The sequence below is a fragment of the Lissotriton helveticus genome, chromosome 3_2 (assembly GCF_964261635.1).
Source record: "Lissotriton helveticus chromosome 3_2, aLisHel1.1, whole genome shotgun sequence".
Taxonomy (NCBI): Eukaryota; Metazoa; Chordata; class Amphibia; order Caudata; family Salamandridae; genus Lissotriton; species Lissotriton helveticus.
In genome coordinates this window covers 28,175,203-28,192,370 of record NC_136062.1, presented here as the reverse complement: position 1 = coordinate 28,192,370, position 17,168 = coordinate 28,175,203, and the positions used below count along the sequence as shown (strand labels likewise).

The 17,168-nt window shown below is 46.1% G+C and overlaps 1 protein-coding gene across 1 annotated transcript in view; it reads left to right on the top strand.

The window, feature by feature from the left end:
• LOC144826435 (transient receptor potential cation channel subfamily M member 7-like) overlaps positions 1 to 17,168 on the top strand; it is a 2,236,140-nt gene that overhangs the window by 415,767 nt on the left and 1,803,205 nt on the right. The window contains exon 6 of the mRNA XM_078684762.1: positions 6,411 to 6,535. Within this exon, the coding sequence (XP_078540888.1) occupies positions 6,411 to 6,535 (125 nt within the window). The remainder of the gene's footprint in view (positions 1 to 6,410; positions 6,536 to 17,168) is intronic.

The window sequence follows — 17,168 nt, the reverse complement described above, 5'->3', positions numbered from 1 at the left end:
CACCCTCACAGCACACGTACAGCCATGTCTAGAAATGGCGCTTCCCTACTAGACACATACATGCTGCATACACCGTTGCGCAGCATTCACTCACACGAGTTCACACATACCAGACTCAAGCCTGTACACCCCACGCATCAGGAACTACCAGGGACACATACATTCCCCATGCATTCCTATGGGCGGGCAGGCCTAGCTCAGCACATGCACTCAGAGTGCGCACGCACTTTCCACTGGGACACAGTGAAAGTGCGCAGAATCCAAAAATCCCTATCTCCAGGTCACCATTTCACGCAAAAAGTCTAGGGGTGAACCTGCCCTAAGGGCCAAAGTCCAACAGGGGGTTATTTTCATTTACAAACATTAAAATTCCTAGAGAACACCACACTGTCAAACACACATGCTTAGTTAATAAGAGACTGTTATTGCATATACAAGTAATGTACAAAGGAGAGGCTGAGGCACAAGGATACTGCACTTAACACACTTGTGAGTAACATATTGTTCAGCGCTTAGTGGTGCTAGAGTCTTGAAGACCAGCCGTCCTAGCCTTCAAAACCAGGAGAAACTCTCCTTCAATTTAAGAAAAATGTGACCCCCATAGGATCCATATCTATAGTGATGAAAACAATACATATTCCGATTTGAACTGCAAGATGCACAGACTCCAAAAAGTCTTTTTCAGGGCTGCAAAACATAGAATATATACAGATTGTTTTTTAAATCATCCACATACAATAAACATGAAGACATTCTAAAGTATACACAATGCTACATGCATGCAAAAAAAAGTGGGTACATGCTTCAAATAAGTATCTCATCACCACTAAATGAACTTGTTAAACTAAACAAGGACAGTGATGAACATGCAGTCATGTGCCTGAATTCCCTGTGCAAGACTTGTACATATAGAAATATAACATTGCTGTGTTACATACTTTTATCAGATCGAGGTCAAAAATCAAAAGTGCGCAATATGTAGAAGTCTAATCAAAATGTGAGGATAGGAGATTGACGAATGTTACCTGGGTAGAGAACGAACTCATAGTGTGAAGGAAAGCCCACTCACTACTATAGTATGCTAATAGTTTCCTATCAAATAAGAGTGTGCAGTGAAATGCGCAGATTCAGAAATTAATATGCACATACAGTATTTCTGTAATAAAGTCATAAATCAATATTCAAGTGATTTATTAATAAAGAATGTTTATTAAATATGAGCCTTGTATTTCTCTGGAGACAAATACGATAGGCAATGTAGCGGAATGAAACCGCTTCTTTAAAATGAACCATGTATTCAATGTACCATGGCGCACATTAGTGGCAAACCCAGACTTTTATGTTGATAAAATCTGCAGAACTCAATAGCTCACAATAGTGGTCCAAGTTGAGAACCTAGAAAGAATAATTAATAAAATGTAAATGCATAACGGTGCAGCCTCATGATGTAGTATGTAATAAATTCATGAATTTTGTAATAGATAATGGACATAAAAATACCCAATGTGTGCCTGCACAGCTAGCCAGTAATTCGCATACCCGTCCCACTCGGGGTGACGAATGCAAAAAGAACAATTGATGGACAGAATGCTGCACAATGTCACTCACCCCAGTACAGAGGTCTGGGCCTCAATCCATTGTCTTTTTGTTCCCATGCCATTACATTTAGATCATGCAAATCCGTCTTGACCCGGTTCCCCATGGGAACAGTCCAACCAAACTGCCAGGACCTGGCCTGGCAGTTCGGGCTGGACTGTTCCTATGGGGTCAAGACTAATTTGCATATGGCTGGGACTAAACTGGAATGGCGTGGTGTGCAATAAAAGATGGATTTAACCCAGATCTGTGTCTGAGTGTTTGATTAATTCAGCATTTCGTCCATCATCTGTTCTTTTTGCCTTTGTCGCCCTAAGTGGGAAGGGTATACCCAGACGTGGGTACCTTGCTCGCTGCGCCACCATGTTCAAGCTGGCCTGGCTGATGAGTGGTGTTACACCGAAACCCATCCTAGGATGCTTGTTTTGGTCCAAGGAGGACCTGGCCAGGCAGTTCGGGCTGGACTGTTCCCATGAGGCACACGGTCAAGACTGATTTGCATATGCCTTGGTCTAAACTGGTATGATGTGGCATGCAGAAAAAAGATGGAATTAACCCAGATCTGTGGCTGGGGGTCTATGTTTGATTAATTCAGTATTTACATCCATCATCTGTTATTTTTGCATTTGCCGCCCTAAGTGGGAAGGGTATGCCCTGACGTGGGTCCTGTGCTCGCTACATCACCAGATAAAGCTAGTCTGGCTGATATGGGGTGTTACCCGAAACTGTTCCCAGGATGCTTTTCTGGTCCACGGAGGACACCATTAATAATTCTTCAGCATTCTGTCAAATACCCATTAAGAAGGTAGTGTTTCTTCTAAACAAACAAACCTTGTGTTTACACCTCCGATGGCTACAGTTAAGATAGATGACGGCTGTTAATTAACCCCAGCCTCCACACATCGGTTACACTCCACGTGCACACAGAGATTTCTTAACCGCGGGTCGCTTCGTGCGCTCGTTAGTTCCTATGATCTGCCGTCCAGATAGAAACTTCTGTATTTTGACGCACGGCCAGCCAGTGAGGTGTATTTCGTTATTCTATCTTAAAGCACACGTTTGGATTTTTATGCTGGGCAAGGTAGTCTCGGATGTAAAGCACTTCTAGATCGTCCCTTTTCCCTTATTTTGTTTAATTATTTAGATAATCTCGGTGAGTTGTTTGCATTAAACATATGGTCATCAGACTTAGCTGGATTCACATAGTATATTGACTCATCACCTATACATATGGAGCCTCTAAGTGGGCCAAACTACCTCACATATGTGCGGTGTTAAGTCAGCTCTGCACAACTTTCATTTTAGTAATTCCACTCATTACTGTAGTTAAACAAAACATGACTCTTCCATATATCTACTACTATATATTTGTTACAGACCACCCATTTCCGGGAGCTGTGGACTGACCTGGTCTGCCATTTTGGGCGCCTGCAATGGTCAGTAGACCACACACTTAATGAATTTTAATTTTATGAGAACTCGTACACCACGGTGATAGGCTCTAATTGCACTTTACTTTATTTAGGTTGCCTCTTTTATTCTCCTGAAGAAGACCCGCATGTGAAGGTGTAAATTAACCCTCGACGCCTATGTCGGGTCGAAACGGTGACACCCATCAGCCTATGGCCTGGATTATGTTATATTAGCACAACCCCGAAATTGGAGGATGCATTCTGAGTATACCAGCATTATTCTGTAAAGTGGAAGAAGACAATATCATTGTTTTGAAAACAGGCCCATGCACAATGGCTTACTGTTCCCAGCATCATTGCAGCCAGTGTCTTCCGTGAAACATTAAGATACTATGTTCTTCAACTGTTTCTTTTTGGACTTTCCTTTCTCTCACTCACCTCGCACATGAGCACTTTTTTCCTGCACTCCTTCATGGAGCGACTGTCTGTTGATATACCTTCATATGTTTTATTGACTTTGCTATTTTCATAATAATAGTATATATAAATAAGATTTTGTCTCTTTAACTCAGTTGTTGTGTCCTTCTCTCTGGTGTATCTTGAAGAGCAGTCATTTCTCTCCTGTGTAACAATTATGTGAATACCTTCTCAGTGACTTAGCTAATTAATTTCAAGAGCCTCTTTGGTTTTTCTAAGGAGGGACAGCAGGACCTATTGTTGTCCTTACTTCATTGTACCCAGGTCCTTTGCCTTATATTGGGTTACCCCATTAGTTTGTAAGGGTGATTATCAAGGCCTGCTAAGCCCATGAAAAGACTAATGCCTTTTTAGAAGAAAAGTGGCACTGCACCATCCCATTTGACAACCTTTCTGATTTTGGCATTAGGCCACTATCTCCCCAGACTTGCTTCTAGGAACGCTGCAGCCATCAATTGCACCATATTGAACCTGGAAACCTTCCAACCCCTATGCGCCTAACTGAAAACACACATATTACGTTTTTTTGGGGATCTCTTTGAGCAGGAAAAAACAGTCAGCAGCTCTGTAAATAATGTGCAAGGATCGATGATGTAAACCACACAGCATCAAATGTAGTCACTAACTTGCCCTACACTTTGCTAAAAAGCCTAGAGAAGCCAGCCATACAGGGAGTGATGTCACAATACATATCAGAACCCCAGCGGGAATAATCAAACAAAGTACCATTCTAGTACGCCTATTGTTGGCAATTGCTAGTTATGCAAAACTGAATGAAAATAAAATAAGTTTAGTTTCCCTCTACATTAGACAATTACTTTGACTGGCCAATAGCTCAATCATTTATGTTATGTCATTCAGATATGTTGTATCATGTTATGTTGCTTGGTATTTTTGTACCTCAACATTTACCAGTTACTTAGCCTCTTCTTTCTTTGTACATTCTTTGGTCTACAGTTGTGATTTTATCTCAACACAGGTTTTCCACTTTTGGATTGCTGTCTAAATTTCAAATTGATAAGAGAGGGTGGTCTGGCGAATGTGGGTGTTATTTTTGGAGGTGTTCCTTAATGGAGGGAGGTTATTCCAATCTTCCTACTTAAGTTGTATAAATCCGTATTGAGTTGAGTTGGTTGTCTCTGTGTGATGTTTACAATAGGGTTTGGGTCATGCGATCCTCACCAAACCCATGTCAACTGTTCTACTCAAACTCTTTGGCTGGCATCAGTTCCCAAGCATTTTTTGGATCTTGAGTGTCTGGTGTTAAACTGTTGAGATTGGGTCGTGACCATTGTTCAGGGTTCTGTCGTTTCCTGGTCCATTGTCCTTTTTTCCGATAGTGGGCCTCGGTGTGTTTTAGGGTAACTTTTCATAACCTGGCAATAGTGTTTTGTACTTAAAGATTGTTGTTTTGCATCAGGTGTGGCAAGTAAAAAGAACTCTTTGAATGAATCTCACAAGGTAAGTGTTTAATGTCACTTTAGGAGAGTAGGTCAAGATCATGCTAAAATCAGTGAGTAGAGGGGATTGTTGCTTTCCATTCCAGCTCCGCTCTGCCTATTCTCATCAGCATTGTGAGTACTTAGCATGTGCATTTCTTAAGACTGATATTCTGAAGTTTGCTCCTTGCCTATATTGGGCTAGAGCTAGGATTACTAGTGTGTATGTTGATCCAATGGGCTGTTGTTAGGCATTGTGTTATTGTGTTATTGACTATAGGTGTGAGAAATTAGTGTTGTGTTGGGGTTGATCTGAAATGTGAGGATGACGTCAAGTACTGCTTTGTTCCTCGATGAGAACCACCTTCAATGGTGTGGTGAGGAGAGATGTAGTACGGGGAGATGTGTGTAGGAATAACATGCTAAGCACATGGTCTTCGGTATAGTACTCTTTTGTGGAAGCTTAGTAAAGGCCAGCAGTTTTTATTGGTGTATTATGTTAAGTTAGTTATATCAATGACATGGCGGTGAGATAGTGTTGAGTTTGTGTTGTTGGGGGGGAATTGATGGAGTGTATGACAGGCTGTGAATGCTGTTAGTGTTATTTGTGGTGAGCTTGTATCATTTGATACGCTATTTGTGTTATCATGGAATATGTGCAGGAGCAAGTTTAGGAGTTGAGTGTAAGTAGCAGGTGATTGTTGGATGGTGTTAGTGTTTTTTGGTTAGTTGCTGAATTATTTTAGTGATGTTTGATGTTGTGTTAAGGAACTAATGCTGTGTATACTATCCAGATGTGTAGGTATGCTTAACTGAGCGTGTGATTTAAGATACTAGATATTGATTATTTGGTATGGTATGTTAAGTTGTAGAGTATTGTAGTGTGTTAAGTTATGGTGTGTTTTGCTGGGGGCGGGGTTTCGTAAGTTTACTGTGTGGTTTGGAGTTGAATAAGGAGTTAGATGGGAGAGTTGAAGACTTACAGTATTGTAAAGCTGATAGGTTGCTGTCCGAGTGAGAGGGGACCTTCAACATCACACTCACCATTATTTCTCAGGGTAGAAAAAAAGATGAGTTTAAAGCAGGCTTTTATTTTTTTACGTGGGTGAGAAGGTAAAGTATAGGGGCATGTATGCTTTGAGGGTATATTGATAAGTGAACCTAATGTGATCAAAAGTTGGGATAGGTTTTAGGAAGGAAGGTGGGTGAAGAAGAGATGGGTGAGTAAAGTCAGAAGGAAGAGGTGTTTGGTATGTATGTAGGATGCTAGAAAACAGTGCAATTACAGTTCCCCAAAGTAGGCCACAAACCTAACTCATGATTTGGCCATGTGCTCTTGGAGTAAAGTTATTTAGGCCGCAAGAATGCTAGCCCCCATTTAAAAAAAATGTTTTATAGTCACTCCAAACAAAAACAATTGTGGTTGTTGTAAATAAGTACTGTTCATTACATTGGCATCAGTAATCGGCATTTTATTTGTAAACAGGTGTTGCAAAACATGTTGGTGATGCTCTTAAAGAACACGCTTCCAGATCCTCTAGAAAAATTTGCACTATTGGAATAGCTCCATGGGGTGTTATTGAAAACAGAAACGATCTAATTGGAAGAGACGTAAGAAAAATAAGCTATTTTACATTTATCATTATTTATGTATTTGTTCTTGGATTTATAACTGATTGATCATCAAACCCCATTTACACAGTGGAAGCTTTTTACAAATGTTAGCTCAGCCTCATACCTAGTTAAAAGTAAAGGAGCAAGTTAAAAAAGTGGGGTTGGGTTACATCATAGAAATGAAACATAAGTGGGTGCCAGGCAGTGGAGAAAGGACCATTTAGGTTATAAAATCTGATGTTAGGAGGTAGTTGGAATAATTTGTTTCATACACTTTACATAATACAAGCTGATTTTGTGCGTGTGTGTATATATGTATATATATATATATATATATATATATATATATCAGTGGCAGTTGAATTGTGTTGCTATAGTCTCCGTATGGAGACCATTATTGCTTTGCTAATAACTTTGTTGCCATTTGATGGCGAAACTGCACAAAACTTTCAAAAAGTGTTTCTTTATCTTGACAATTTTAAGGAGTTTTGCGCTGATCCATCTAGCTTGTGCTGGCTGCAGGTTGCCTGAGAGATTTGGACATATGCTCAATTTTTATTATGATAAAAAAAAACTGAAATTCACTTGAAAAACAAAGGTTAAAGTGACGCTATAGTTTGGTGTTGACGTTAGATGAAAACTAATGTTTAAAAACCACTTAACTTACTGTAACATGCACCCTTGCCAGGCACTACTTATAACTTCACATATTACACTGCTCATGGTATACAAATCTCAATGATGACATCTCGGATATTTTCACTTTGGCCGGATCCTGTAGGGCTTGTTGAATTGAAGTAATTCAACATCATCACAAATGGCCAAATTTCTATCACCAATCACATGATGATGGACATAACCTGTGACTACTTGCTGGATACACAGAATATCTATCTCGCCACCCACAATTGGTGGCTATTACTCTTTGTACTAGTATTTACCCACCTAACCCAACTAAATTCCTCTGTAGACTTTAACAGGGTCACCCCACCTTTTAAACACTGAACACCCTTCAAAAAAGAGCTCTTACTTTATTCACCTTAAAGTCTTTACCTGACCTGCAATTTCTGATGGATATATGTACCTGTGGATTCCTCGCCTTTTGAATATCCCCATGTGCAGCATTCCACATAAACCTTTATCCAGAACTCTCCCACGTTGACGAGGATGTCCTAATACCACGGCTACGCATGCGACTCCGTGTGATGTCATCGAAGCCATAAGAAAACCTTATTGGCATGCTAACGTCCGTTCCCTTTTTTCCGTGCCATTGACATGTGATGTTTTTTCCTAGGCTCTCCGTATTGTATCGTTATTCCTTTTCTGTAGTTGCAACGTTATTGCAAGGGAATATATCTCCTTTGAGAAAGTTGGGATTTAAGCCCTGCAGTGTATGCGGAGGTCAAATGTCCATCATTGACCCTCACAAAGAGTGCCTTAGGTGCCTGTCATCTGATCATGATGTTGAAGCCAGCTCGTCATGTCATCAGATGAATCTGAAGGCTTTAAAAGAAAGGGAGGCCCAGCTTTTTATGACAAAATCTAGAAAGCAGAAGATAGGTCATTGAAAGCCTCGGTCGGAGTTGCTGTCTCACCATACTTCAAGGTCGTCCAGACGGAAGCACAAAAAAAAGTGGCGTCATGGTTCTCAACGTTGCATTTCCGGGGATGGTTCGCCGCGATCGGTGTCCCCTTGTCCCAAGACTCTGGAAGGAAGAGAGGAAATGTACCCTGTTCCATCTCCAAGGAATCTCCTTCGGCATCGTCTCCGAGGTCAGCAACTCCGACTGAACAGCCTCTACTGGAGCCAGATTTGGATCCAGTGGTCCCTCTGGCACATCCGTTGTCAGTGCCACCCATCCAGGAGCAGGAGTATCCACCGTTCCCAACTTCTGGGGCTGATCTTTCCACCTTTTTATATGCCAAGTGTAGCCTTTTTGCGAAGGCTGTGACTCATCTGGAGCGCCGGCTGGCCCTATGGTTCCGCTTTCTTATTTCTTAGGAGGCTTTGTGGCACATTTCCAACAGGCTTTGTTATTGCCTTTCATGCCGATGACTCCGTTGACCTTGCCTTCACCAGTGCAGAGACACCCGACTGCAAGAAGGGCGAGAGTCTTTGACGCGGTTGACCCTTCATCGGCACCGTCTGGATCCAAAACAGCGATGTGTCGGCTAGATCCGAATCCACAGCTGTTTGAACAGCCACCAGCATTGTTGTCTAACTTAACATCTCGTACAGAGGCTTTTAGAAGAAGAAAGGTATTTGGCGAAGAATCGGGATGTTGAAGAATGCGAGATTATGGTCTTGGATTCAGATTTTGAAGGACTGGAGATTGCAAGTGGCCTAGATAACTCTCCAGAGTGAGAATTGTTATTCCTATAACCTATAGGGCCACCTGAGATCACATCTTAACATGCTGTGATTAGAAAGGTGGTACAAAAGGGGGTGGTTAGAAAGGTGGCAGAAATGTTACAGTGGCCTATACCTTCTGCAGAGGTAAAGTCCAACTGGTTGATTGAGGTGCTTCATTCATTCCCATCATCATCTAAGCCACTGTTACCTTTTAATAGGACTCCTACTGAACCCCTTCTTGAAATATGGAAAAGCCTATGTCATCATCAGCTGTGTCCAGGTCTGTTGCCAGGAGGTACAAGCCAGCTCAAGGTGATCCAGTGTTTTGATATCACACCCCACGCCTGAGAGCTTGGCAGTACAGGCTTCTTGTTGCACCAAACTGTTGTCTGGTTCTGTAGTAGGGGATCTCTGTGTATAGTGATAATATAGTAAATAGTCCCGCTCATGTGCGGGGACCCCGGAGCAATCAAAAATAATCTCTTAAGCTGTCTTTATGTGCAGTCCTGCATAGACACTTAAGAGAGAATTTAAAGACAAATAATGCAGCCTATACTTATCAGGCTACACTGTCCAGTACTTCAACTAGATATTCCACCAAAATTAAATTCAGCACAGCCTGCCAAGTTTCTCTCATAGAAAAACTCCCCCTTTTACCAAGAAAGCCTCTGGAAGATAGAGAGGAAGGGGTGGACAGACAAACCCCATAGGCTGCCATTATGTGGCTCAAAAAAGGATACTGTGCCTTTAAGGAAACTTTCTAGAACTCTGTCTCCCAGAATGCACAGCAGGTCCCCTCCACTTTCAGTTCTTTTTTCCGGCTTCTGCTAGCAAGACCCTGGGGCATTGAGCTCTCCCTTTTTGGGGTTTATTTCAATTTTTTGCACTTTTAAAGTGTTAGAGTGTGTTCACTTGACGTGTTTTTGAGCCTTCCTTAATTACTGGTGTTTTTTTGGTAATTCGGAGCCCTCATTTATCAAATATGCCTGCCTTATTTGATAAATGCCCTGAGTGCTCTAGGAAGAAGGCCAAGTCCGATCCACACGAGGTGTGTATCCTGTGTCTCCCTTCTGCACATGTTCCTGGGGAGTGTGAGATCTGCCAGACTTTCTCCACCAGGACCCTGAAGGACAGACAGAAGATCAGGCTCCAAGGACTGGAGCAAAGAAAACAGCAAGGTGGGTCTGGGCATACTGGAACTGCTCCATCGTGCTGAGGCCTCCGAGGGGCTCCCCAGTGAGAAGAAGGCCAGAAAACGCCACCGGTCTCCGTCGACGTCGATAGCCTCGACGTCGGCGTTTAGAGTAATGACCACGGTCTGTTCCCCATCTCCCCAGGGCTCTGGGTCGAAGCGGCGTCTACGTTCGACGCCGAGGGGACTGACGTCGAGACCTCCGTCGAGGTCGACGTCTGGTACAGATTCATTGTCGTCATCGACGTCGAGAGAGGTCACGACGGCGCTCGCTGTCGAGGCGACTTCGCCGTCGACGTCGACTCGGCGTTCGACGTCGAAGAGGAGATCGTCGAGGTCGAGAAGATCCTCGGCATCGAGACGAAGAGCTTCGACGTCGCGGCGATCTTCGACGTCGAGAAGGAGAACTCCGACGGCGAGACATAGATCATCGACGTCGAGACGCTGTTCGTTGGCGTCGAGAAGGCGTTCGTCGACGCCGAAGAGGCGCTCGGAGCCTAGGAGGAAGGCATTGTCCTCCAGGAGACGTTCTGACGCCAGAAGCTCCCCCAGCTCATCGAGAGCACGGCGGCGACGTTGTTCACCGACAGGGGGTACGGCCGCTCGGTCTCCCCAGTCAGGTCAGACGAGTAAGAAGAGGAGAGGGGAGAAGTCTCCGGGCTCTGTGTAGTCTGTGGTATACTCGCCCCCTAAACCGAGGTCGCCTTCACCACCGTTCCGACTCCACCTCCGCCGCCACCTCCTCCTCATCACCCTCCTCCTCCGCCACCTCATGGGCTGCCACCGAATCCACCTCATGGGCGTCTGCTCCACCGAGGTCGACCTCGTTGCCACGCTTTCCGACTCTGCCTACAGGGCCTCTTCATCCGAGGCTTCCGGTCAGGCCGCCACAACTTCTGCCGCTAAGACTTGCGGAACGACCAAGGCCGAGGAGGTCTAGATCCCGCTCCGGACGGAGAGGGAGATCCAGGAGTCGCCAACGTTCGTCTACTAGATCTAGACGGCGCCACAGGAGGGGCAGGTCTAGGTCTTGTACGGATTCGTCCAGCGGCAGGGACTACTCTCGTACCCTGTCGGAATCCCCTCGGACGAGGGTGTCACCTGTGGACGACATTATATCCTTCCAGGATGTGCTGCTGAGAGGGGCGAGCAAGCTGGGCATCACGCTTACTGTGCCCACTCCGACAACCTCAGTCATTTTTGAGACCCTTCATAGGAAGCAATTGTCTCGACCGCTGTTGCCGTTAGTCCCGGGATTGGTGGAGCCCGCCATGGAGTTGTTCCTCACTCCTGAGACTACGAAATCAGCCCCCTCTAGGCTTCAAAAGAAGTACAGGGCTCTTGACTCTGACCCAGCATTTCTCAGGGTGGATCCAGCACCGGATTCGGTGATAGTGGCGCGGAAACAACATGCCACCACCCCGTCATCTACAGTGCCTCCAGACAAGGAGAGCCGCTGGATGGATTCGGCAGGCAGGAAGATCTGCGGGACGGCTGCCACCTCCATGAAGGCCGCGAGTGCCTCGGCGTTGTTGGGACGGTACGATCGGGCTCTCTGGGAGTCCCTCCAACTGTTCGCTGACCTCCTTCCCAAGGAGAAGAGGGAGGATTTCATGGAGATCCTGAATGAGGGGCTGCTGGTCTCTAATCAACTGATCAGCGCAGCTGCGGATTCATCGCTCCTGGCAGCCCACGGGTACTGCCATGGAGTCAACCAGAGACGTCATGCCTGGTTGCGGCTTATGTCATTGAAACCTGAGGCCAAACAGAGGGCGACCAACTTACCCTTTTCGGGCGAGACCCTCTTTGGAAAGCACGCTGACGATGAAATGGCCCGGATGAAGACGGAGGCTGAAACCCTGACGGCTGTCGGGTTGGAGAAGCCCAAGGAACAAAAGAAGACCTACCGCCCGTTCCAGAGACGGTACAGGGCGCTGTGCAGGGGGCGAGGCCAGCAAACTGGACAGCAACAACAGCAGCAGTTCCAGAGGAGGCCCTTCCAAAAACGTCAGAAGGGCTGGGGTGGGCAGCAATCTGCCGCCGCGACCAAAGGCCCGGCCGGGTCTAGGCCCTGAGCTGTTACTTCCCTGTCCTCCGTTACCCACTCCGGTAGGGGGAAGTGTCCAATACTACCTGGCAGAGTGGAGAAAAATGACTCTGCCCGCCTCCAGCAATTCCACCGGTTTGCTCGCAGTTTCAGCTGCACGAGCTCCAGGCGGAGGCCAATACCCTGTTAAGAAAAAGGGCGATAGAAGACGTCCCTCTGTCTCAAAGGGGAAAGGGTCTTTACTCACGGTTCTTTCTGGTACGCAAGAAAGACAAGAATGAGTTCAGGCCCATTCTGGATTTCCGGCAAGCAAACAAATGGATTCGCAGGGAAAAGTTTTGCATGCTGTCTTTGCACCAGATATACCCTCAACTGCAACGGGGAGACTGGCTGTGCGCGATAGACCTACAGGATGCATACTTCCATGTGCCCATTGCACAGAAACACCGGAAGTTCCTGCGATTCCAAGTCGGCGCCAATCACTATCAATACACAGTACTACCGTTCGGGCTTAAGTCTGCGCCCAGGACCTTTTCAAAATGCATGGCAGTGGTAGCGGCACACCTGAGAAAGAACAAGGTGTTTGTCTACCCGTAGCTGGACGATTGGTTGATCAAGGCATCCTCCTTCGCGGAGGCTCAATCGCACTTCCAGAAGACGTCCATTCTCTTGAACAAACTGGGGTTGCACATCAACATGTCCAAGTCTGTCCCGACTCCGGTCCAGTGCCTCCAGTACTTGGGAGCCTCCATCAATACGCTGTCAGCAATCATGTCTCCTTGGGAGGAGAGACGTTTATCACTCCTTCAGAAGGCTCAGGCTCTTATGACCGTTCCATCTACAACAGTGAGGACGGTGTCTTCTCTACTGGGGTCGATGGCCTCCTGTATCTTCCTCATGCCACACGCATGGCTGCACATGAGACTGCTGCAGGAGTGTCTGGAGGATCAGTGGGACCAGAGGCGAGGGAACTGGGACGACTGTCTCTGCATGCTCTACAGTCTCTGAAATGGTGGTGTTCAGCGGAGAACCTCCTCAAAGGGGTACCCTTCCACAAGGACATTCCCACTCAGACCATCGTGACGGATGCTTCTCTCCATGGCTGGGGAGCGCATTCCGGAGAGTTACAGATACAAGGAACGTGGTCCCTGACGGAGTCCACGTATCATATCAATTTCCTGGAACTCAGAGCGGTTCACTTGGCGCTGAAGGCCTTTCATCTGTCCTTTCAGACCAACTCTCTGCTTGTACAGACGGACAATATGACCACGATGTATTACCTCAACAAGCAGGGGGGTTCGAGATCGCGCACTCTGTCTTTGGAGGCGCAGGCGATCTGGCACTGGCTGCTAGCCAGAGGACTGACGATAACGGCTACCCATCTGCCAGGTGTGCAGAATGTTCAGGCAGATGCACTGAGCAGACTGATTCAGGAAAACCACAAATGGGTCATAAACGACAAAGTACTCAGACGTCTTCGCCAGGTGGGGCACTCCAAACGTGGATCTGTTCGCCACCGCAAAAAACAGCAAATGCGAGACTTCGCGTCCAGGTATTACCAGCAGGGGACGCTGGGGAATGCGCTATGGATCAACTGGTCGAACAGCTTTCTGTACGCTTTTCCACCCATTCCCCTGATTCCGGCGGTGCTCATCAAGCTGTTCCATTCCAGGGCGCGGATGACCCTAATTGCCCCGGAATGGCCCAGACAGGGGTGGTTCACGGACCTACTTCACCGGTCTCTTCTTCCTCGCATACGGCTGCCGTGCCGGCCGGACCTTCTCACGAATTTCGGGGGACAGATGGTACACCCCAACCTCTCGTCTTTGAGTTTGGCGGCATGGCTCCTGAGATAGTGCAATATGGCCATTTGAATCTCCCTGCGGATTGTATGGACATACTGAAGGAGGCTAAGAGACCTTCCACTAGGACTTCTTATGCTTACAAGTGGAAGATATTCTGCATCTGGTGCAAGTCCGAGAACTATGATCCGACGACATGTAAGGAAAATGTCATCCTTCCATACCTTTTGCATTTGGCGCAGTCTGGCCTTAACTTCCATTCCATTAAGGTCCATCTAGCTGCGCTGACGGCCTACAGGATATGCCCTTCACAGACTTCCTTATTCCAAATTCCTGTGTTAAAGGATTTTTTGGAAGGCTTGAAGAAAGTGTTCCCTCCTGTCCGACTTCCTTCGCCTTCATGGGAATTGAATGTGGTGCTGTCCAGATTGATGAAGGAACCTTTTGAACCTATTCATAAGGCTTCGCTACAGCACCTATCCTGGAAGGCGGCGTTCCTCGTGGCCATTACATCGGCCCGCAGGGTGAGTGAAATTCAGGCGTTGTGTTGCCAAGAAATTTATACTGTATTTCATGCTGCTAAGGTTGTAATGCGTACTCACCCTAAGTTTCTTCCTAAGGTTATTTCTGATTTCCATGTTAACCAGACAATAACGTTACCTACATTTTTTCAGAATCCTTCCACTCCAGCGGAAAGATCTCTTCATTCCCTGCATGTCAGAAGGGTGTTGAAATTTTATCTGGATAAAACCAAGGATATTCGTAGGTCAGACCAATTGCTTATCAACTATGGGTCAGTCGGGACTGGTCTTGCTACCTCTAAACAGTCCATTTCGAGGTGGATTGTGTCCTGTATACAATTGTGTTATCAAAAGGCTAATAAGACCTTAGGGGGTAAGCCTAAGGCTCATTCCACCAGGGGCAAAGCGGCCACGGCAGCTTTGCTCCGTAATGTTCCCATTGCAGAGATCTGCAGGGCTGTCACTTGGAAGTCAGTCCATACCTTTGCTAAGCATTACTGTCTGGACTCTGATGCCAAGGCAGATGCTCAGTTTGGGCAGGCTTCGCTGTCAAATCTGTTCGCACAGTAGTGGTGTTGTATTTCTTCTTCTCCACCGCCGCTTTGGTGTTGAGGATGGACTTGCCATTCTATTCACTAGATTATGACTATACACAGAGATCCCCTACTACGGAAGGAGTAGTTTCTTACCTGTAACTCCAGTTCTGTAGTAGGGGTATCTCTGTTATAGTCATAAGCGCCCGCCCTCCTCCCCGGTGGAGAAAGATGTTCATGTACTGAATGCTACAGGTCTAGCTTTATCTGCCTCCAAAAAGAACTGAAAGTGGAGGGGACCTGCTGTGCATTCTGGGATACTGAGAGTTCTAGAAAGTTTCCTTAAAGGCACAGTATCCTTTTTTGAGCCACATAATGGCAGCCTATGGGGCTTGTCTGTCCACCCCTTCCTCTCTATCTTCCAGAGGCTTTCTTGGTAAAAGGGGAAGTTTTTCTATGAGAGAAACTTGGCAGGCTGTGCTGAATTAAATTTTGGTGGAATATCTAGTTGAAGTACTGGACAGTGTAGCCTGATAAGTATAGGCTGCATTATTTGTCTTTAAATTCTCTCTTAAGTGTATATGCAAGACTGCACATAAAGACAGCTTAAGAGATTATTTTTGATTGCTCCGGGGTCCCCGCACATGAGCGGGACTATTCACTAGATTATGACTATAACAGAGATACCCCTACTACAGAACTGGAGTTACAGGTAAGAAACTACTCCTTCTTTTCCGACTACTCCGGCTGACAGGGAGTCGAAGAGGGTGGAGCAATCTGCCAAGAAGGTCTTCTCCTCTGGAAGTATGGCCCTTAAATCAACAAATGCTACATGTGCTTTAGGGCATTATGTACATGATTTAATGGACTTGGCAAGGGAGGTCGTCTCAAAGTTACCTGAGGATCTGCAGGGTCATTTTTCAGAGCTCCTGAGTGATGCTTAAGCAGTTGCTCGCCAGGGGATACAGTTGGGTCTGGACACTGTTGACTCGGTGGCAAGGGGTATGGTTCCGCTGTGGCCACAAGGAGACTTGCCTGGTCGGGCTTCTCGTCAGATGTTAGGTAGCATTGATGGATTTCCCCTTCGAGGGGTGCAGTTGTTTGGTGCCAAGGTGTATTCTGCGCTGCTAAGGTTCATGGACAGTAAGGCGACTAAGAGGCCCTTGAATCTTCAGTCGCAACCTAAGGACTACAGGCAGTTCCGTAGTTTTCAAGCTTTTGGCCAGAATTTGTCCTTTCGTGGAAGAAGTTGGCAACAGCAGCAAGACTCAAATCCACTTCATGGGAGCTACAGTGGAAGGGGCATAGATCGTCAATGTGGATGTGCCCATTAACCATCCGCTTCCTCCTCCTACCTCCCCGGCCAATGTTTCAGGAAAGCAGCTCAAGCTACATCATCCTAGAGCAAGCTTGGCCAGTTTACAGAAGATTATCAACCTTGACATTATTCAGACAATCATGAGTGGAGTCTCTATCCAGAAGCGGTTCAGCCCATTTTTGGGATGTGGGAGATTCCTCGGTTAGACCGGTTTGCCACTCACAAGAAAGCACACTGCCCGTGCTTCTTCATCCTCCAGTGTCAGATGCATGGAGCATTGGGGATGTGTTTCAATTGGACTGGGGCTTCCAGCTGCTTTATGCGTTTCTCCCAGTACCGTTGATTCCTCTAGTGCTGAGGAAGATTCACCACGACCAGGTCCAAGTCATATTAATAGCCCTAGATTCGCCACAAAGAGCGTGGTACACAAACCTTCTTTACGTCTCATTATGCCCTCCACTCAGTCTCCCTCTCAGGGCAGACCTCCTCTCACAGTCGCTGGGGCAGGTTCTATATCCCCATCTCAAGAGGCTGCACCTTCATGCCTGGAGATTGAACAGGGCAATACGAGTTCTTTCTCTATCCCATCTGATGTGGGGGAATGTTATTTTATTGGTCAGAAGACACGCCACCAAGATCTGCACTGTTGAAAGTGACAGTCCTACAGTGTGCTGGCCTATCTTTGCTGCTTGTTGAGAGGGGCTGGAGGAATCTGGGAGTCCTGAGCATATTGTTCCTTTAGCCTTGCCAGAACACAACCAGCAATCATGCAGTCAATTTGGAGATTGATATGGGGGATATAGATTTAATTTTAGTTTAGCAATCTGTTATTTGGTTTAGTAGCATTTAAGTAAATGCCAGATG